Source organism: Spermophilus citellus, assembly GCF_964194105.1.
Source record: "Spermophilus citellus genome assembly, chromosome: 18".
NCBI classification, from domain to species: Eukaryota; Metazoa; Chordata; class Mammalia; order Rodentia; family Sciuridae; genus Spermophilus; species Spermophilus citellus.
In genome coordinates this window covers 14,243,566-14,266,181 of record NC_138200.1, presented here as the reverse complement: position 1 = coordinate 14,266,181, position 22,616 = coordinate 14,243,566, and the positions used below count along the sequence as shown (strand labels likewise).

General features: G+C 50.1%; 1 protein-coding gene across 6 annotated transcripts; it reads left to right on the top strand.

Annotated features, from left to right (window-relative positions):
• Nucleotides 1-30: 30 nt before the first annotated feature.
• Nucleotides 31-22,608, top strand: PLD3 (phospholipase D family member 3). 6 transcript variants are annotated; one of them, XM_081275461.1, is made up of 14 exons: nucleotides 42-198; nucleotides 717-805; nucleotides 13,132-13,164; nucleotides 14,057-14,148; nucleotides 14,253-14,327; nucleotides 14,418-14,560; nucleotides 14,976-15,159; nucleotides 17,005-17,125; nucleotides 17,203-17,330; nucleotides 18,464-18,664; nucleotides 20,260-20,399; nucleotides 21,034-21,199; nucleotides 21,897-21,996; nucleotides 22,098-22,608. In XM_081275461.1, the coding sequence occupies exons 4-14, from the start codon at nucleotides 14,122-14,124 to the stop codon at nucleotides 22,283-22,285; spliced, it is 1,473 nt and encodes a 490-aa protein (XP_081131587.1). In that variant the 5' UTR covers nucleotides 42-198; nucleotides 717-805; nucleotides 13,132-13,164; nucleotides 14,057-14,121; the 3' UTR covers nucleotides 22,286-22,608. The 6 variants fall into 6 exon arrangements, with proteins under 6 accessions (XP_081131590.1, XP_081131585.1, XP_081131587.1 ...); XM_081275462.1 differs by lacking the exon at nucleotides 13,132-13,164; XM_081275460.1 differs by lacking the exon at nucleotides 717-805 and having other exon boundaries at nucleotides 44-198.
• Nucleotides 22,609-22,616: the final 8 nt, after the last annotated feature.

Genomic DNA, 22,616 nt, shown 5'->3' with positions numbered 1-22,616 from the left:
CGTGAACGTGCCCAGGCTCCCAGGCGCTTTCCTTCACCCGACGCTAGGTAGGAGCTCAGCCAATGAGAAGGGCGCAGGCCTGGCCCCCGCCTGCCCGCCGTCCAGCCGGAGCGAGCCTGCGCTCAGGTGGGGCAGGAAGGCGGGGCTCCAGTCTAGAAGGTGCGTGTGGGGTCCCGAAGTGGAAGGCAAGGAGTGCAGGTACTGTGCGATCCGGGGCACGGCGCCCCGCTGCCTTCCTTGTTATCCTCTTGTCTATAATGCATCCCTCCTCTTATGCCATCCATGTTCACGTCACCCATTTCCTCTCATGCTGTATCCCACTTAAGTCGTCACCACTCCCCTTGTGTTGCCATCACCCTCTTTCTGCAACCACCAATCCCTTTAATTCTCTTTCCTTTCCCTTAAGTCCTCATTGCCCCCTGTAAGTCGTCATTGCCTTACGTGGACTGCATCCCTCTTTTTTGCCGTTTCACCTTCATGAAATCCTCACTTCGAAATCGTCATCAAACCCCACCTTCGCACCCCCCCCCCGTCACTATGTCGACTTTTACCACGCTTTCCTTACGACGTTACCACCCCTTATGTCTTCCTTTCTCCCCTGCCACCACTGCTCCTCTGACAGTCGCCATCTGTGCCTCATGCTCCTAGTTTTCTCCATAAAGAGCCAACCGGCCGTACAGTTGATTCTCTTCCCTCATTTTCTCCACCCTTTCCAGAGGTCGGGTTTCATATTCCCACCATATGGGGTAGGAGAGTCCATCATTTGGGATGTGTCAGTGTCCCCGCTCCACCTCTAAACGCCCAGGTACCGTGGACCAGCTTAATGCTCCTCTCCAATCCCCTTTTCCTCATCTGTAAAATACCCACAGGGACATGCGTGTCAAGGATGAGCGTCAAGAATCTGCAAATCCATTTTTATGGCATGGTCAACCTGACACGGCCTTTGGGATCATATTGTTATTAACCATGTCATCCTCATCCTTCTCATGATGCACCCCTCCCCCTTCCCAGCTGCACTCATTCCTGTGGTGACCTCCCTCATTGCTGTGACAGACCATGCCATGGCAGCCACTCCACCCCACGATCTTCATATTGCCTTCACCTCCACCACGATTACCACATATGAACCTTGCTTCTGTAAATTCTTAATCCCTATCTCTTTATCCTGTTTTATGGAGTGACCCCACCCCAAAAATGACAGCATTCAGCTAGAACTGTGGGAGTAAGTAGGGTTCCGCAAGGGAAACTACAGTTATTTTAGACCCAGGTCTCCTGGGTCTTAGTCCCAGATTCAGCAGTCCCGAGTCCTATTCATTCAGCCCATCTTGGGCAGTGTAGTACAGTGGTTAGTGCTGTGAGCCTTGGGGGCTAGAACACCCTAGTTTGACTAAGCACTTAGTACTTAAAGAGCTGCATGACCTTGGGCATGTGGCATGTGCAATATAGGAATGAAAACACAAGTTAGTCATTCAACACATATTTCTTAAGCATGTGTGTTCAACACAGTGCTGGGCATTGGGAACAAGTCAGTGAACAAAGCAGAAAAGTCCCTAGTCTTAATGGGGTTTGCATTCTAGTATGGGTAAGAGACAAGAAGTGAACACTGTAAGTAGGTAAATAGATTATTTGATGTGTTAGAAGAGGGGTGCAGAATACACGGTCAAGGTTGTAGTATGTATGTATGTGTTTATTTTGTAATGCTGAGGATGGAGCCCAGGGCCTTGCACATACTAGGCAAGTGCTCTACCACTGAGCTATACACCTTGCCTGTGATGTTTGTTTTTGGTGAGTGTGTGTATGTGTTTGGTTTTTTGTTTGTTCGTTGGATTCTTTGTTTTGATAGTACTAGGGATCACACCCAGGGGGCACTCTAGCACTGAACTACATCCCAACCCCTTTATTTATTTAATTAAAACAGGGTCTTACTTAGTTGCTGAGGTTGGCCTCCAATTTGCAGTCCTCCTGCCTCAGCCTCCTGAGTGGCTGGAATTACAGGCATGTACCACCTTGCCTGGCTAACCTGTGGTTTTAAATAGGATGGTCTTATAGCTGGGGGCTGTGATGCATGTCTATAATCCTAGCAGCTCCGGAGGCTGTGGCAGGAGGATTGCAAGTTCAAAGCCAACCTCAGCAACTTTACAAGACCCTAAGCAACTTAACAAGATCCAGTCTCTAAATAAACTATTAAAAGGGCTGGGGATGTAGCTCAGTGTTAAGAGCCCCTGAGTTCAATCCCCAGGACCAAAATAAATAAGTCAGTCTGTGAAGGTTTTCTGAGAAAGTGACATTTTAACAAAAACTTTCAGGAAAGGAAAGAGTGGCATGGCTATCTGGGAGAAGGGCATTCTGCAGAGAGAACAGAAAATGCAAAGGCCCTGAGGTAGGAAAGTACTTAGAGTATTTAAGGAATAGCAGAAGCCCAGTGAGGGGAAGAGGTGTAGGAGATGCAGGAAGATTGTTTGAGGCCTCATTAGTGACAAAGAAGACTGACTTTTATTCTGAGTGAGGGGGGAGCCACAGGAGGATTTGGAGCAGAGGAAGGACACAATCCAAAGTGACATGAAGCTATCACCCTGAGCACCAGCAGCTCCAGAACTTCTACTCAGGATGGATTGGCAAGAAACAGCCTTGTTGGAAAGAGAGTCCTCTCCACTCTGTACTCAGATATCCTTTATATTTGGACAAAGCTTCTGATACCCCCTTCAGATTTTTGGAGAGGGATGGGGTACTGGTGGGGTTTTGAGAGGCAAAAAACACCACTATAGTATTCAGCTGGTATTGGGGAGGGTAGATGGGTGGGCAGCAGGAATTTACAGATTATAAACAAAAGGAAAGGGGGTTGTCACGGGGCTGCTGTCCCTGGATCCCTGAGACAGCCTGTGTTCAAATCCTGGCTCCCCATTTCCTGGCTGTGCCAACCATGGGACACGTCAGCCTTTAGTTCCCTTGTCTGTTAAATGGGATTTTAAAAAGGACTGTCATGAAAATTAAGTATAGAAAGTTCTCTGAGCAGAGCGGGTCCTAACATGGGAGCCTACCCTCTCCCCCACACCCTGCACCTCCACAGGCTCACACCTCCCTCGGGGTACCTGGGTCCCTTGCAGGAGGCCATGACAGGAGATCTGCTGTATTTTATTTGCTCATGAATTGGTTCAACAGTGTATGATTCTGAAACGGAACTGAGTTCTGGATTCAAAATCCCCGCTGAGCAACCCATACTGTGCCACCCGAGCAGGTGGCTTCCCTGAACCCTGACACCCATCTGAAAAACAGGGATGGTGATAACATTCCTCGCCCCAGACTTGGCCTGAGTTATTTTTTGAACTAGAACATTACCCATTTCCAATTGTGATGCCACTGTCCCCTGCTTTATTTTTCTCCAAGGCATGTACCGGATGTTACTCATTTATTTTTACTCGCCCAGGAGAATTTCATTATTAGAAGGATCCCGCCCCTCCCCTTCCTTCCCCTGCCCTCTCCTTTTCTTTCCCCAGTACTAGGGATTGGACCCAGGGGTGCTACATCCCCAGCACTTTTATTTTGAGACAGAGTCTCATTAACTTGCCGTATTCAGCCTCAAATTTATAATCCTCCTGCTTCCTCCCCTTGAGTTGCTGGGATTACAGGTGGACATAGGCCTACCATGCCTGGTTAGAAGGATTTTTTTTTCCTGTTTTGCACTGTATCCCCCACCCACCCCCTTTATTTGGGGGGGGTGCTGGGGATTGAACCCAGGGGCATGCAACCACTGAGCTACATCCCCAGCCCTTTTTATATTTTATTTAGAGACAGGGTCTTGCTAAATTGCTGAAGCTGGCTTTAAACTTACACTCCTCCTGCCTCAGCCTCCCAAGCTGCTGAGATTACAGGCGTACACCACCGTGCCCAGCTTATATGGCTTGTATCCCCACTTTTTAGAGCAGGGCTTGGCCAAATAGGTGAATGAGCTGGTCTCTGAGTATGGTATGTGTTGTTCCTGTGCTCACTGGTGCTGGGGACACAGTGGTCATGGAGAAGGCCTGGCCCTGCCTCTTAGGACTCATTAGCCCAGTGGAATAGACAGACATGTCACCAGGGAGTGACAGCCCAGAGAGGTCAGGGTCAGGATAAAGGAGAGACTGGCAGAGTGTCAGGGATGGGATGGGGAGGGACTGGGGACTGGGGGACCCAGAGGGGAGACCTAATTCAGCCATGGGGGATAAGGAGAGCTTCGTGGAGGAGGCGGTTTGTGGGTGGAGAGGGATGCGCAGCATGGAAAGGAGGAAAAGGTGTGCTCAGCAGGAGAAGCAGCGTTGCAGGATCAGTGATGCACATGTGGTTTTGGTTCCAGGAACTGAAAGATATTCAGCCTGACTGTGGTGAAAAAATGAACCAGAGAATAGCCGGGGAAAGATCATCCCAGGCCCTGGGAGCACAATGAGGAGCCGGGACTTTGTTCCGAGACACTGGGGAGCCACAGAGAGTGTTTGAACTGGGATGGACAAGTCAAATTCAGATGATGGGGCTGGGGTTGTGGCTCAGTGGTAGAGCGCTTGCCTAGCCTGTGTGAGGCACTGGGTTCGATTCGTAGCACTGCACATAAATAAACAAAATAAAGTCCATTGACAACTAAAAAAATATTTTAAAAAATTCAGATGGAGGCAGGATTGGAAGGTCTAGTAAAAGCTGGGAGCAGAGGGAGATGACTGAAATGAGGACCCAGGTGGCAGAGGCCAGATTGGAGCTGGGAGACATCATCAGGAGGCCAAATGGGGTCCTAAACAAGGTCCAGGACTGAAAGAGTCAGGGAGGGCTTCCTGGAAGAAGTGGCACCCAGGCTGAGACCTGAAGAATGAGTGGGATAACTCTTCTTAAAATGAGCACCTGGCCGGGGCTGGGGCTGGGGCTCAGTTGCAGAGCACTTGCCTCACACGTGCAAGGCACTAGGTTTGATCCTCAGCACCACATAAAAATAAATAAATATGTTAAAAAAAAAAAAACAAATGAGGGGTTGGGATTGTGGCTCAGCAGTAGAACACTTGCTTAGCTCTGGCGGGACCTGGGTTCGATCCTCAGCACCACATAAAAAAAAAAAGATGAGTATCTGGGCGGGGCGCAATGGTGCATGCTTATAATCCCAGCAGTCTGAGGCAGGAGGATCTCGAGGGTGGACAGCAAGGATCTACAGATTATAAATATAAATAAACAAAATAAAGCTAGCCTCAGCAACAGCGAGGCGCTAACCAACCCAAGGGAGACCCTGTCTCTAAATAAAACACAAAATAGGGCCAAGGATATGGCTCCGTGGTTGAGTGCCCCTGAGTTCCTTCCCTGGTTCCCACCCCCCACCCCAAATGAGTACCTGGAGAAGGACCCAGTTTAGGAGAGATGGTGAGGTCAGCTGGGGATGTGGTGGGTGTGAGGGGCCCAGGGATACTCAGGACAAGTGTCTAGGAGGCCACGGAGCCTCCAGAGCTGAAGTTTAGGCAAGAGGAGGAACCAAGAAAGGGGCTTAGGATTCACAAAGGGGACCTGGGGCTGTAGTGGAGAGCGAGGTCCACAGGCCCTGCATGATATGGTAGAAAGTTTGCACTTTGGCTCCGAGGGTGACAGAAAGGTTCTGAGCAGGAATAGGAGCAAAAAGGTTTTGAGTGGGAACTCAGATTTTTAGATTTAGTAATATTTAACATTCAGGATGGGTTTTTGGACTTATTTGTTTTTCAGACCAAGCATCTTCTCTCCCTACAGGGGTATTTATCTTAAGGGGTTCTTTGAAATAAAACTTCTACTGTTAAAAAAAAATGGGGGCTGGGGCTCAGCGGTAGCACACTTGCCTGGCACGTGTGAGGCACTGGGTTCAATTCTCAGCACCACATATAAATAAATAAAATAAAGGTCTATCAACAGCTAAAAAAATTTTTTTAATTGTTTGCAAAATTAGTGTACTATTTTCTGTAGAGTTGGCCACAAACTCTTGATTGTTCAGTCCAAAAGGGCCTGCCCCATCAAGTGAAAATACATGCCTTCAAACTTGAGGGCATTTTTTTTTTTGGAAGACCTGTCGATTTCTAGATGATTCGTATATGCCTCAGCAGTCTCCTGCTCATTTTTTTTTTAATTTGGTTTTTCTTAGTTATACTTTTTTTTTTAAAGAGAGAGGAGAGAGAGAGAGAGAGAATTTTAATATTTATTTTTTAGTTCTCGGCGGACATGACATCTTTGTTTTTTGCATTTGGTGCTGAGGATCGAACCCGGTCCGCACGCATGCTAGGCAAGCGTGCTACCGCTTGAGCCACATCCCCAGCCCCTCTTAGTTATACTTGACAGTAGAATCCACTTGATAAAAATCATACAAGCATGGAATATATCTTATTCTAATTAGGACCCCATTCTTCTGTGTGGACACGGTGGTGGGATCCACTTAGGTATTTTTGTATGTCCCCTATTCTTTATTCTCTGCTGGCTTGAATCCACCTTGAATTTCCCCCACTGTCAGCTGACATCCCATTATCTGTACCCACCCAGTCTGCTCTGGGCTTAGAACACAAGCTGGTTATCATTGTGAATAAAACAAATATCATATGGTCTAGAAAAACATCTAGAAAAGTCTTCCCTCAAAGTTTTCCATTCTTCTGTATTTCTTCTACTTTCAACAAATATTTATGGAGAGAGTCCAGTGTACAAGACCCTGGGAAAGAGGAATAAATCAGATACAGACTACAGCTCTTTGAGGGACATATGAGTCTATTAGTGGTGATAACAGTATGTACAAGGTACTAGGGGCCACAAACCTCACCAACCAGCATCTAGCAGGGGATGGACTTGGTGTCTGCTGTTCATGATCTCCTTGACTTTTTTTTTTTTTTAATATTTACTCTTTAGGTGTAGATGGACACAACAAAATGCCTTTATTTTTATGTGGTGCTGAGAATCGAACCTGGGTCCCGCCCGTGCTAGGCCGGCGTTCTACTGCTGAGCCACAATCCCAGCCCCATCCTTGACTTTTTTTTTTTTTTTTTTTACTGGGGACTGAACCCAGGGGCACTTTGAGCCACATCACCAGCCCTTAGTATTCTGAGACAGGGTCTCACCAAATTGCCCAGGCTGCCCTCAAACTTCTGTTCCTCCTGCCTCAGCCTCCTGAGTCGCCGGGATTACAGGCGTGCGCCACCACACCCAGCTTGACCTCATTGATTCTTCCCAACAAATGTGATGTTGGTATTATTTATCTCCCAGTTGATCAGAGAATGAAAGAGGCTCAGTGAAGGGAGCCTCTTCCCCAGAAAAAAACCCTGAGCCAGCAGGGCTGTGGACTGGCCCAGGTAACCATTTGGAGATTCCTGTTTAATAGATGAGACCAGTGCTGGGGCTACAGCTCAGTGGAAGAGTACCTGCCTCACAGGCACAGGCTCTGGGTTCAATCCCCAGCACCACACACACACACACACACACACACACAAATACCTGAGGCCAGCAGAGATCAAAGAAGTAAAATCCATGGCCAAGGTCACTTGGCAAGAAAATGGTAAAGGCTTTGAACCAGGGCTGCTGGTGAAGAAGAGATCAAAACTGCCACTGTCACTCTCACTAGGAGGTGGGATGCTCAGGAAGCACAGGTCTTAAAAGCCCAGAGGGTTCTGCTTCCTCATTTTCTGTGGGTTGCGGTATCACACCCCAAAGCAGGCATGGCCACAAGCCAAGGGGCCTGGGGGAATATTCTGTGAGTTAGAAGGGAACGCGCTTCCTGGCCGTGGTGTGCTCCACATCATCAAGAAAGAAGAGTATAAGGATTTGCCTGGGTTGGTTGCACTGAGGCCCTGTGGGGATTCTGGGGTCCTGGGAACACAGGCACCAAGGTGGGCCAAGCAGACATGCCAGCACCCACTACAGGGTCTAATTCAGTTTTATTGCTCAACCCCATCTTGTTGGGGGGGGGGAGGCAGATTACTTCTCCAGCTGAAGCCACAGCCCTCTGCAGGCTGGGGTACCCCAGCTAGGTGCCTGAGCCTCATTATGACTTAATTTCTGTAGAAATTATGCACATTCCAGCCAGGCATGGTGGCACACACTCCTTTTGGCTGCACTGGGGATTGGGCCTAGGGGTGCTCTACCACTGAGCCCATAAGTTCCCATCCCTTTTTATTTTGACACAGGGCTTCCCTAAGTTGCCTGGGCTGGCCTTGAATTTGCAGTCCTCCTGCCTCAGCCTCCTGAATTGCTGGTGTTACAAGCGTGTGCCACCACACCTGGCTTCAGTGGCTCTTCTTACACTTGCCTTTTGTGTGTGTGTGGCATAGGGGGAGGAACACAAGGCCCACATGCTAGTCAAGCTACACCCGGCAAACCATACTGCTGACTCTATATTTTTTGTGTTAATTGCTTTCTTTTAGTCATCTTAAATTTTATATGTTCAAAACCAAACCCCTGATCCTTTTCCCGAACTTACTCCTCCCTCGGTCTTCCCTGACCATTCTTCCCTGGGGACAGGCCAAAACCCTTGGAGTCATCTTGGGTCCAGAAACCTCATCCACTCCATGTTCAGAAGGTTTCCAGAGTCCACCCGTCCTTCTCCCCTGGCTGTCCCATGCTCCTGTCCACCCTCATCTCCTGCCTGTGCGCTCCCAGCAGCCTCCCTGGACCCCACACAACCAGAGGGAGCCATGAACATCTGTGCTAGTGTCCTAGGCGCTGCTGTAGCCACAGCTTGGCAGCTTGAAACAAAAGAAATGTGTTCTCTCCCAGTTTGGGAGGCCAGAAATCTAAAATCTCAAAGTGCTGGTGGCATGGCCACACTCCTACCAGCAGCTTTAGAGGAGATTCTGTCCCCAGCATTATACTGAGCATCTGATAGCTCCCCATATCCCTGGGCTGTGGCCACCTCATCCCCATTTCAGCCTCCCTGGTCATGTGGCCTTCTGGGTATCTTCTGTTTCATAAGGATATTTGTCACTGTGTTTAGGGCCTACCCAAATAATCCAGGATGATCTCATCTCAAGATCCTAAATGTAATAACACCTGCTTTTTCCAAATAAGGTCACACAAGTTCCAGAGGTAATGCCACTGGACATATCTTTCTTCTTTTCTCTCCTTTTTTTATTGTTTTGGTCCTGGGAGTAGAATCCAGGGGTCCTCACTACTGAGCTACATCCCCAGCCCCTTTTATTTATTTTGAGTCAGGGTCTCACAGAGTTGCTCAGGCTGGCTTCAAACTTGGGATCCTCCTGCCTCAGCCTCTCAGTTGCTGAGATTACAGGTTTGTGCCAGTGTGCCCTGCTCAGACATATCTTTTCTGAAGCCACCATTCAATGTACCACTACACCCAACATCAACCTAATTTGGCTGGGAACTCACTTGTGACCCTGTCCTACTCACCACCGTCCACGTAGCCCTACAGGATGTGGCTCCATCAGATCCCTGACTCATCTCCCTCTCTCCCCAGCCTACTCCACCCCAGCGCACTGTCCTCCTCCCGCCTCCCCTCACGCCTGGCCAACTCCTGCCTCAGCCTTTGTACCCTTTCTCCCCCTGAAGTCCAGGTTGTACTCTCCCTCCTTCCTTGAAGTTTTCCTCTGGTAGCTCCAACTCAGTGAGGACTTCCCTGACCTCCTTGTTAAAACTGCACACCATTCCACCCCCATCCCTCCTCCCCAAATCTCCACAGCAGGTGTTACCTTCCAGCATATTCCATTCATCTTCAGTATCTAGGGGTCAGGTGTTAGCTCCACAAACCCTACCCTCAGGGATACCAAAATTTTCAGATGCTCAAATCCCTTATATAAAATAAAGTACACCAGGGGCTGGGATTGTGGCTCAGCAGTACAGCGCTTGCCTAGCACGGGCGGGACCCGGGTTCGATTCTCAGCACCACATAAAAATAATGGCATTGTGTTGTGTCCATCTACACCTTAAAAAATAATAAAGTTGGGCTGGGGATGTGGCTCAAGCGGTAGCGCACTTGCCTGGCATGTGCGAGGCGCTGGGTTCGATCCTCAACACCACATACAAATAAAATAAAGATGTTGTGTCCACCAAAAACTAAAAAATAAATATTAAAAAATTAAAAAAATAATAATAATAATAAAGTATGCCAGGCATGGTGGTGCATGCCTATAATCCCAGTGCTGAGGCAGGAGAATCAAGAGTTCAAAACCAGTCTTAGCAACTTAGTGAGGCCCTAAGCAACTCAGTGAGACCCTGTCTCTAAATATAATGCAAAAAAGGGGCTGGGGTTTTGGCTCAGCGATAGAACGCTCTCCAGGCACTGAGTCCGATCCTGAGCATCATAAATAAATAAATAAATGTATTGTGTCCAACTACAACTAAAAAATATTGAAAAAAAGTTATTAAAAATAAAATGCAAAAAGGGCTGGGGATGTGACTCAGTGGTTGAGTACCCTTGAGTCCAATTCCTGGTACCAAAAAAAAAAAAGTACTATTTGCATATAACATACCCACATCCTCCTGTGTATTTCAGATCTTCTCTAGACATAGTGTCTAATACAATGTAAATGCGATGTAAGTGATGGTTATAATGTATTGTTAGGGGAATAAAGGCAAGGAAAAAGTCTATACATGATCAGTACAAACATAATTTTTTGTAATATTTCCAGTCCACAGTTGGGTGAATCAGCAGATGCAGAACCCGTGAGTATGGAGGGCTAATTTGCAATCTTACTGGTTATGTCTTCCCTCCTGTCAGTTTTATTCACAGCTGTATCCCCAGGGCCTAAAACAATACTTGGTGCACAGCAGATACTTAATAAATGAGTGAAACTAATGAACTTTATGAAAAAGATGCTGTTGTCACCATGCCCCTTTTGCAGAAAGGGAGACCGAGGCATGGAGGTATTAGCAGTTCTCTGAAGTCAAGAGTCACACAGAGGTACTGAAGCTCAGGCTCAGTTGGGTATCTGGCTCCAGCACCCACCGTTTTAACTGCCTTGCAATCTAATCAGATCTAAACTGCCACTCAGTGGTTGCTAGAAAGATCTTTGGTATATTGCTTTGGTTAAAAATAAAAAGAACTAAAATTAGATACCCATCCTTACAGACCTGTAACCTTTGTACAACTTGAAAGCCAGAGGCCCCTGACAGTGTGAATGGTGTCTGTTCTCTTCCAGTCTTGGGTCTAGCCTGGCCATTCCAGTTCTCCATGCCCCTCTTTTGTATTTTTATTCATCTTGACTATCCTAAGTTCACTTCACCTGCTGTTTCAACCCCACATTCTTAAATAAAACATTTCTCACCAATGCCTTCAAAAATTAAAGTCTGACATTTCCTGCCTCTCCCCCACCTCCCCACAACACTCTGGCCCACTCCTTAAGACTGCTCTGATAACCTCCTGGGTTTCAGATCACCTTGAGCTATTGCCCTTTTTTTCCTGCAGAATCCTTTTTAACCCATCCCTCTCTGGGAGAGAAAGAGATCTGGAATTCTCTTGCCTTCCACTATTGGGATCAGATGCTAATGAGGTGTTCTCCAGATATTCCTTCAGATCTGGGCTGAATCTTGGAGTGACAGGGAGAACCTTTTGAGATTTTCTTCTAGAAGAAAGAAAAAAAGCAATGCATTCCCTTAATTTGGGGGAGGGGGGAGGCACCAGGGATTGAACTCAGGGACACTCAACCACTGAACCACATCCCCAACCCTACTTTGTATTTTATTTAAAGACAGGGTCTCACCGAGTTGCTTAGCACCTCGCTGTTGTTGAGGTTGGCTTTGAACCCGCCATCCTCCTGCCTCAGCCTCTCATGTTGCTGGGATTACTGGCTTGCGCCACCACGCCCAGGTCCCTTAATTTTTTTTTCATGTCTTTTTACATGTATACTTTGTTTTTTTTAAATTTTTTTATTATTAGTTGTTCAAAACATTACAAAGCTCTTGACATATCACATTTGATTCACGCGGATTATGAACTCCCATTTTTACCCCATATACAAATTGCAGATTCACATCGGTTACACATCCATTCCTTAATTTTTTAAGTACTAAAACAAGCAATAGCTGTGTTCACTTTATACTTTCTTTTTGGTAGCAGGAATTGAATCCAGGGGTGCTTAATTATTGAACCACTCCCCAGCCCTTTTATGTGTGTGTGTGTTATGTGTATATATACATATATATATATATATATATATATATATATATACATACATACATACATATACACAAATTTGGGTGAGTATCAGGGATTCAACTGAGGGGCACTTGACCACTGAGCCACATCCCCAGCCCTTTTTCGTATTTTATTTAGAGACAGAGTCTCACTGGGTTGCTTAGTGCCTCGCTATTGCTGAGGCTTGTGATCCTCCTGCCTCAGCCTCCCTAGTTGCTTGGATTATGGGTCTGTGCCTGCACACCTAGCTATACTTATTTCTTAACCTGTTCTGAGATGTTTTCTATACTTCTCTGTAAGTAGCTTACATTTCACAGTTTTCAAAACTAAAACGGACCTAGTGCTCTGGCATAGGCCTGTAATCCCGCTACCCTGAAAGTTGAAGCAGAAGGATGGCAAGTTCTCAAAATTTTCTAAAATCTCAGCAGTAGAACGCTTGCCTACCATGCATGAAACCCTTGGTCCAATGGGCAACACTGCCAAAATCAAAATAAAGTAAATCAAAAGGAGAAAAAAATAGGTTTATATAAAAAGAAGAAGCAATCCAAACCCTCCCAAAATTCCACTTCCTTTCAGGCAACCACTTCTGACACTTGCTTCTCTCAAGAGTTTTCCTTTTCTGCAGGTATCTGTTGCCTTCCTATGTGTTTGGGGGACACGGGTTCAGAGGCGAGAGAAGGGAAAGGAGCAGGAGCAGGGGTCTCCAGTTTATTTCTAGAGGTGTGGCTTTAAATCCTACTTGGGAGATATGGGATTGGATCCAGAAGCCTGGACCTCAAAAATATTTTTGTCTTAATCCCTATAAAAATATCAGTTGGTTTAAACAAAGAAAAATCAAATACCGTAATCCACACAGACTCCGACAGAAAGTCCGCCACCACCTTCCCCTATCTCTCTCTTCCCATCCGTAGCGTGGGCTGAGTCTTCTGCTGGTTTTGTCGCTTCATCTCCAAATCATGCCATTCAACCTTGATTTTCCCCATTTTATTTTATAAGCGTTTTAATTATTAATTTTTATGTATTTATTTTTTGACTAGGTAATGCATGCCCACGGTACAAAAACTCACAAGGTTTGTAGACCAGAAAAGATGCGGGTTCCCATTTCTCTGTGGTCTTCCCGCCCCTCCCGGGGGCTCGGGGTGGAGTGTGGCGAAGCCCATCCCCCAGCCACACACTCCCCCACTCGGGCCAGGTTGGCGGACCGCATCTGGGGGGCGAGCCCCCCTTGTCGCTGCGGTGAGCTGGGGCTGTCCGCTCGCACTGCGCAGACTCCCCGCTGCAGTGGGTGGGGCCGACGGGAGCCCCGCCCCTCCACTCCTTACCTCCCGCCCCTGCTCAGCCTGTTGGGGCAGAAGCTGGGGCCCCGCGGAGGTAGCTGCAGTCGCCTGCCGAGTAAGGCCGAGGTCCTTCGAGGCATGGGTGGTGGGGGGGATGGGCTAGGGGTGGCGGGGAGGTCCCGGTGGTCCTGGGCTGCGAGCCTGAGCTGTCTTGTGTAGTGGGTACCTGAGGGCCAGGGCAGAGGAACCACCTGGAAAATGCCCTGAGTATCCCAGTGCTAATAAAAAAACAGGCATAAAGACTCGGGGCCTCCGCAGACCCCATCCAGGGCTGTCTGTGGGAGACTGTCTAGATTAGAGCTCCGAGGAAGGATAAAGGAGGGTGCTGGTGGGGAGCAGCGTGGTGACAAATGGGGAGAGGGGGCAGGGTGGACGCCAAAGGCCGGCAGGGTAAGTCTGAGTGATGTAAAGAAAGCAGAGGCGTTGGATGTTAAAAGAATTTCGAAATCCCTGCTGACCAGCGACCAGTTTCCTCTTTTTGGGGTGGCAGGCACAGTGCCAAGGGCCCCCGTGATCATGGGCAGAGGGATTCAGTGAATCCCACAAGCCCAAGACTAATCTGCCTTCTCTGATGTCCCTCAAAAGCCCAGAACACCTCACACAGTGCCTGCTTTTGTTCCCCCAGTTCGGAGACCCTGACACACCCACCTTTCCGCCTGGGCTCAGCATATCCCCCAGCTGCAAAGCAAGATGAAGCCTAAATTGATGTACCAGGAGGTAGGTGGATGGGGACTAGTGGGGATGGGCTTGGTGCAATGGAAGGTTGGAGACCGGGGGAGCCACGCTGTCGCCCCCCTCCCATCCCCATCCCCATCTCCCAGCTGAAGGTGCCTGTTGAGGAGCCAGCCAACGAGCTGCCCATGAATGAGATTGAGGCATGGAAGGCTGCTGAGAAGGTAGGAGCCCCCTCCGATACCCTCCATCCGTCTCAGGGATGTGTTGAGCTGCCCGCCATGGGTCGCCTGACTGCCTCCTTTTCCCCACAGAAAGCCCGCTGGGTCCTGCTAGTCCTCATCCTGGCGGTGGTGGGCTTCGGTGCCCTGATGACTCAGCTGTTTCTATGGGAATACGGGGACTTGCATCTCTTTGGACCCAACCAGCGCCCAGCCCCCTGCTATGACCCCTGCGAGTAAGTGGGAGAGGGAAGATGGGTGGAGGGGAAGAACCCTGTTAGGCCAGGGGACCCTTAAACACACACTGAGCAGGGGCTGCACCCGGCCTCACCCGGTGCAGTGAGAGAGTGAAGAGATTGCAGGCACCCAAGTGCATGCCCACCCCCCTTTCCCCCACATGCAGTGCAGTTTCCATGGCAGCCACAGCGTCATCGTCTCTGCAGGTCTGTGAACAAATAGACAAGCACACCATTCCATCCACATCTGTGAATGAAGACATGCACACACGCAGTCTCCCCACCACACCTCTGGACGGATAAATGCACACACACAAATATACATAGCCTCCCATCCACGTCCCTGGGCAGACAGGCACTCATCCCAGCCAGTCCTCTCCAGCCTCATGGCTGATACTGTCCCCATCACCCCCAGAGCAGTGCTGGTGGAGAGCATTCCTGAGGGCCTGGACTTCCCCAATGCCACCATGAGCAACCCCTCCACTAGCCAGGCCTGGCTGGGCCTGCTCGCCGGTGCTCACAGCAGCCTGGACATCGCGTCCTTCTACTGGACCCTCACCAACAATGATACCCACACGCAGGAGCCCTCTGCCCAGCAGGTACCTGGCAGCCTGGGCCCTGGCTGGGAATGGAGGGGGGTGACAATGGGGAGAGTGAATGGGTTTCCCCTGATGCCCTAGGAACAGATGGGCACGTCTCATGTGGCAGATTGGACACAGGTGTTTGGAAGCAGCTGTCTGCACATGGCCCTCTGCACTGAGGGTGTTTGCCACGATCATCTGGAGACCTCTGAATGTCAGGGTGCAGGTTTGGTTACAAGGGATTAGCCTGGCAGATGTCACTTGCCCATAAGCTGTCCTGACCCCCTCACACAAAGAAATAGAAGAGAGAAGTAACAATCTATCCTTGAGCCAGACTGCTGCCTCCTTGCTATGTGACCTTGGATGGGTCACCTCTCCTCTCAGGCTTTAGATTCCTTACTTGTAAAATGAAGCCAACAGCTGGGTGTGCCTGTCATCCCAGCTGCTCTGGAGACTGAGGCAGGAAGATCTTGAGTTCAAAGCCAGCCTCAGCAACTTAATGAGGCCCTAAGCAACTCAGCAAGACTCTGTCTCTAAATAAAATATTTAAAAAGGGCTGGGGATGTGGCTCAGTGGTAAAGCTCCCCTGGGTTCAATTCCTGGTGCCGAAAGAAAGAAAGAAATAATAAAATAAAGTGGGGCCAAAAATATAACACCTATTCTTGCAAATTTTAACACAGTGCCTTGCACAGAATCTGCCCTTGATAAGCATTTGCCAATAAGGCACCCTTGTTACAAGCCAGGAATGATGACACACACCTGGAATTCCAGTGATTTGGCGGCTGAGGCAGGAGAATCATAAGTTTGAGGCCAGCCTGGGTTATTTAGTGAAACCCTGTCTCCAAATAAAAAAATAAAAAGGGCTGGGGTTGTAGCTCAGTGGTAGAGCACCCCTGGATTCAATAGTCAGTAGAACAAAAAACAGAAATTCTTGTTATGATTTGCTGAAAACTTTAAAAATCAAAAAACCTTCATCACTTGAAACAACATAGGTTAACCCCTACTGTTGAAAAACATGAGTACCTGATCCTTCTGTTTTTTTCTCCCTGCTGCCTCTGTTTGTGAGAAGTAGACTCAAAATCTACTAAAATCTCAGGGCTCCTTAAATACCACCTTAAAAAATAAAGTTAAAAGCCATAAGAGTTCCAAGTGTGGTGACACACGCCTGTACTCCCTGGCACTGGGGAGGCTGAGGCAAGAGGATCACACGTTTGAGGCCAGTCTCAGCAACTTAGCAAGATTTGTCTCAAAAAAATAGAAACAGCTGAGGGTGAAGTGGATCAGAGCTTCAACCTGGTGGCAGTGTTCGGGTTCAATCCCCTTCCACCACTCAGTTCTCCCAACTCTCAGTTTCCTCATTTGTACCTGGAGAATTGTAAACAACTCTGCTTCATAGGATTTTGAGAATTCAGTGAGTTCAGGCGTCAAGGGGCCTAGAATCAGAGCTGGTGTACAGAAGGTACCAGAGAATCACCGGTTCTCACTATCACTGGGGTCAGTGTGCCTTAGCCCATATTTTCCTGGACCCTCAGCCCAAGCCTCACCTCAAAGCCTGTGATATGCCTGGAGGCTCCTGCACTGACATTTCCAATGTTCTGGATCTTGGGAAGGTCCCTGGAGGGGCAGAAGGGACAGAGAGGCCTGGGGGCATAAGTCTCAGAGCAGCCAGTGACTCAAAGAGGTCAAAGTTTAACACAGATAAAGAAGTGTTCTAATATTTTAACTTTAAGCCTTTTAGATTTATATTTAAATTATTATTAATCATATCTCAAAGCCAGATCTCAAAACGGTGCCTTTTGAGGTGCCTTGTGGGTTTGACATCCTGGTTGGCCTAGCTTCTCCAAAACTGTCCCCTCCCCACAGGGTGAGGAGGTCCTCCGGCAACTACAGACCCTGGCACCTCGAGGGGTGAAGGTTCGCATCGCCGTGAGCAAGCCCAATGGGCCCCAGCCACAGGCGGACCTGCAAACCCTGCTGCAGAGCGGTGAGCGGGGGACGGCAGGGGTGGCAGGCCTGGAGCTACCCACCTTGGCCCCTAACCACTGCCCTCATCGGTCACAGGTGCCCAGGTCCGCATGGTGGACATGCAGAAGCTGACCCACGGCGTCCTGCACACCAAGTTCTGGGTCGTGGATCAGACCCACTTCTACCTGGGCAGTGCCAACATGGACTGGCGCTCACTGACCCAGGTCCGCCTGCATCCTGCCTACCTTCCCCCCTGGCTCCTCCCCCTCTACAGAATAGCCAGCCTCTAGCTGGACCCCTCCACAACCCAGCATCCTCTCTGCCCGTTCTCTGCGGTGGTTCCTTCCTGCTTCATACCAGGGATCCCTAAATATTCCCCATGCCAAGGGTTGCCCTCCCCCGCTCACGGGTGCCTGGGGTTCCCTCTGATCCTTGATGGCAGCTGCCAAATGTGCACAGAGCATTCAAGGCCCTGTCTACCCATCTGGCCTTCATTACACATTCCCTGTACGCCCGTTCTAAACCCAGCTCCATCCTGGGTGGTGCTGGGAGCATGATGGTGACAGGTGGACTTGACTGGAACTCCCAGTTCCATGTGGAGCCTAACCAACCACCAGGCAGTGAGCCCCAAGGACTCAGGGATGGAATGGGGGAAGCAGTGAGCTGTGGAAGCCCAAAGGAGACATCTGACCAAACCTGGGATGTGAGGAAAGTTTTCCCAAAGGAGGTGATAACTAATCTGATATTTGAAGGATCAACAGGAATTGGCACAAGATAGGGATGAGGAAAACAGCTTATGCAGTGGCATGAGGGTAAGAGAAGACAGGACATTAATTCATTTCAAAGGATAGTTCTCCAAATCCCTAGTCTCACCAATTATGCAGGGAGATGCTGAAGATACTCAGACATCTCTGTTCCTGTCCTCCTGCCTGATGGGGAGACGGGTTTGTCACCAGAAAGAATGATGAAGGAAGCCCAAGAGTGCTAGGAGAGCCCAGGGGAATGCCTGGGCAGCCCAGGGAGGCTTCCTGGAAGAGGAAGCACATCAGTCTAGACTAGACCTAAGAAAGAAGGAGCTGGCTCTGTGCAGGGTAGAAGTTGCAGCCTATGAGAAAGTTCAGGAAACCTAGAACTCTGGAATAACTGAATGATTTGCTCCAAAACTTAAGTTTATGCCTATGAATTTAAGTGGGATGGGATGGGGGAACAGTGGGCAGAGCTCAGCTATTCAGCATAGGGGTGGGAGAAAGACTGAGGGACAGAGGGGAGTAGACCAAGAAGCAGACTGGATGGAGGTGTCCCTGTCTGCTGTGGGCACCTGGCTGCTGTCCCTGGACTCAGCACTGCCCTCCCGCAGGTCAAGGAGCTGGGCATAGTGATGTACAACTGCAGCTGCCTGGCTCGAGACTTGACCAAGATCTTCGAGGCCTACTGGTTCCTGGGCCAGGCGGGCAGCTCCATCCCATCCACCTGGCCCAGACCCTATGATACCCGCTACAATCAAGAGACACCAATGGAGATCTGCCTCAATGGAACCCCTGCTCTGGCCTACCTGGCGGTGAGTCTGGGAAGAGTGGGACCTGTCACATCCTGGTGTGTGTCACCCAGAGTCTCCAGCTAGCACTGCCCGGTGATTTTCAGGGAGGGGTGTCCTGATACTGGCCCTCACCCCTGCTCGCTCTGCTTCCCCAGGGTCCTGGGTCTGTCTCAACTTCCTTGAACCTTGGTTTCATTAAGAAAATGGGTCTCCTAGTATTTCCAACCTCTGGGTGGGGGATATTTGCTGGATTCATGCACACCAAGCCCTCCGTGTTGTTCAGCACAGCCACAGAACTTCTTTCCATTTAAATTAAAAGTAGAGCCAGGTATGGTGTTGCACACCTGTAATCTCAGTGGCTCAGGAGGCTGAGGCAGGAGGATCGCAAGCTCAAAGCCAGCTATAAAATAAAGGAGGGCTGGGGTTGTGGTTCAGTGGTAAAGCACATGCATGAAGCACTGGGTTCGATCCTCAGTACCACATAAAAATAAAATAAAGAGGGCTGGGGTTGTGGCTGAATGGTAGAGCACTCGCCTAGCCTGCATGAGACACTGGGTTCATCCTCAGTACCACATAACAAAAAATAAAATGAAGATATTGTGTCCACCTAAAACTAAAAAAAAAAAAATAAATAAATAATAAAAGAAAGGTCTGGAGATACAGCTCAGTGATTAAGTGTCTCTGGGTTCGATTCCCAGTACCTAAATAAATAGATAAATAAATTTAAATTAAACATAGCGGACAACTCAGATCCTCAGTCACATGAGTCACATTTCAAGTGCTCAGTTGCCACATGTGGTAAGTGGACGACGTAGATGCAGAACATTTCCATCACCTTAGAGGTTCTGCCAGACAGTACTCACTTTTCCTGTAGCGGATACTGAGCACTTTAGATAAGGCGCTGCTGTTTTTAACTGCTGATGTTGCCTCTAGTTGTTGGGGGACCACCTGGATCCCCCTCAGTGCCCCTGAGCGTGTCACCTGGCCAAGCCCTGAGTCACTGTGGAGAGCATGGTTCACGGGGTCCTCTGCTACAGTGGTCTCCGCTGAGTTGAGGTCTCCACCTTGACCACTCCCCTTCCAAAGCTTCACTTTCCTCTTCTGTCCTGAGGATTAAAGGAGCTAGCCAAAGGGTCTAGGGTGACACTGGACATCGAGTTGCCCAGTCAGAGCCAGCTATGAGGCAGGGCAGAGAGTGAAATAGAGCAGAGGTCCTCAAACCATGTGCCCCACAATCACCTGGAGGGCTTGTTAAAACCCAGACTCCTGGGCCCCATGGCAGCACTCTGGTCCAGCATACTGTGTGCAGAGAGGCACAAGAATTTGCATTTTGAACAAGTTTCCAAGGATGCTACTGCTGCTGGATCAGAAAAGCATAATTTCTGGAACCAAGCAGCCTGGGCTGCATGTATCAGCTATGTGACCTTAAGGAAATTGCTTACCCTCTCTGGTCCTGATTCTTCACCCTCGAAACACAGTGAGCATCTCTCCTTCATGGAGGCTTAGAATTCCATGAGATCTACAAGACCAGGCTCATGGTGAGCTGTCCCTATACAGGATCTACTGTGACCATACCCCTGGCAGGAAAATTGTCTTGACTCTCACCTCACCCCCAGAGCGCACCCCCACCCCTGTGTCCAAGTGGCCGCACCCCAGACCTGAAGGCCCTGCTCAACGTGGTGGACAATGCCCGGAGTTTCATCTACATCGCGGTCATGAACTACCTGCCCACCATGGAGTTCTCCCACCCGCGCAGGTAACACTGGACACAGAGACAGGGCTCGGGGCAGGGAGCCCCTGCAAGTGGAGAGGGGTGATGGGACTCCAAGAGCAGGCCAGGAACCTGAGGCAAGAGGACAGACGGGGGAAGTCACAGGGAGACAGAGAGAGGGCTGAGGTGCTTGAGGCAGGAGAAAGGGGTTCCCAGGAGAGGAGGATGGCGGGCGATGGAGAAAAGCATAAGAATATTGGGACTGGGGCAGGGCCTGGCTGGAGGCCTGAGGTAGGAGTGCAGCGGGAGGGGCCAGGGAGGCAGGGGACACAACTCGACTTGGGATGAGGGACCTGGGGGAAGAGGCCAGGGGTCCTGGGGTTGGGGCACAGGGCTGGCTTGTGATCTGGGATGCGGGGGATGACTGGGCTGGAGGAAGGTAATGTGGAGCCAGTAGATAAGATGAAAGGACTGGGGTTGGGGGCGCAGGAACAATGGCCAGGAGCAGGAGATGAGGGATAGATGGAGGAAGGAGCAGGGACCTGAAGTCCACAGTGGGGTTCTCTTGAGATTTGGGGAATCTCAAGCTAATGCAGGGCCCAGGCTTGGTTCCCCAAAGCTGAGGGTGAAGCTGTGGATAAAGCTGCTCTCCTGCACCCCGTCTCTGCCTTGCCCCCAGGTTCTGGCCTGCCATCGACGATGGGCTGCGCCGGGCTGCCTATGAGCGGGGCGTCAAAGTGCGCCTGCTCATCAGCTGCTGGGGACACTCTGAGCCATCCATGCGGTCCTTCCTGCTCTCCCTGGCTGCCCTGCGTGACAACCTTACCCACTCCGACATCCAGGTGGTAAGCACCCACCCACCGCCCCCTCGGCCTGTGTGCAGGGCAATGCTAGGGACGCAGGCCTCGTGGAACTTATGTGACATCTGACAAGCAAGACCCAGAGTGAACCAGGCTGTGAGGGAGAAAGCATGGGTCGTGGCTGGGAGAGGGAAACACAGAGGAAGTCCCTGCCTCCGGCTGAGGGGTCAAGGATTGACCCCTCAAAGATTGTTTGAAAAAGTAGACATCAAGCTAGGTTTGGTGCCACAGGCCTGTGATCCCAGCTACCTGGGAGGCTGAGGCAGGATGATCCCAGTTTAAGGCCAACCTGGGCAATTTAGAAGCGATCCTGTCTCAAAAAAATAAAAAGGATTAGGGATGGAGCTCAGTGGTAGAGCACCTCTGGGTTCAATCCCCAGGACCGAAAAAAAAAAAAAAAAAGAAAGTAAGGGAGGGAAAAGAAGAGAGATCCTCAGGGATGTGATTTCAGGGATGAACAGGAGTCACTCCTGGGGGAATGGGGTTGCAGTTGATAAGAGGTCCTCCCTTCAGCTGGCATTTACTGGGAACCCACTACATGGGGCCCTGCTCTGGCCCCAGGGATCTCCGAGGCCTTAAGACCTGGTTGCACACACCCCTGTCTGATCCCAGGGCTTCTCTGGCTCCTGACCTGCACCTCGGGCTCCATGCCACCCTCTTACCCCTGCCCCATTCTCCACAGAAACTCTTTGTGGTCCCTGCGGATGAAGCCCAGGCTCGAATCCCTTACGCCCGTGTCAACCACAACAAGTACATGGTGACTGAACGTGCCACCTACATTGGTGAGTGTCCCTAGCACCTCCACAGTTACTGAGGAAGGGACTGTCCGGGCACCAGGGCCTGGCCACCACGGGGCCCTTACTCTGCGCCCCACCCTCCCTAGGAACCTCCAACTGGTCTGGCAGCTACTTCACGGAGACAGCGGGCACCTCGCTGCTGGTGACACAGAATGGGCGCGGTGGCCTGCGCAGCCAGCTGGAGGCTGTTTTCCTGAGGGACTGGGACTCCCCTTATAGCCACGACCTGGACACCACAGCGGACAGTGTGGGCAGTGCCTGTCGCCTGCTGTGAGGCCTGATCCAGTGGACAGGCCGCGGCCTGCGAGGCCCCCATGGCCCCAGACGCTCTGGGTCCTGGTCCCTGTTCCCGTGTCCCCGCTTCTGTCTGCCCCATCGTGGCTCCACAGGCTCTGTCCTGCGCTCCCGCCTCTACCTCCACCCCCAGTGGCCTGATACTACGGCCCCGGGACCTAGCAGAGCTGGGGGAGGGATCAGCCCCCAAAGAAGTGGGGGTGCATGCTGGGCCTGGACCCCTGGCCCACCCCCCTTTCCAGGACAAAGAGGGCCCAAGATTATAATAACAAGTAAATAATGGTCTGTATAGCCTGCGCCTGACTGAGTGC

Excerpts from the sequence above, each read along its gene's own strand:
- PLD3 (XM_081275464.1), top strand. The coding sequence starts at position 14,122 with ATGAAGCCTAAATTGATGTACCAGGAG. Across the intron at positions 14,561-14,975 it reads CCCTGCTATGACCCCTGCGA|AGCAGTGCTGGTGGAGAGCA; the intron begins GTAAGTGGGAGA and ends CATCACCCCCAG. Across the intron at positions 18,665-20,259 it reads CTGCTCTGGCCTACCTGGCG|AGCGCACCCCCACCCCTGTG; the intron begins GTGAGTCTGGGA and ends CCTCACCCCCAG.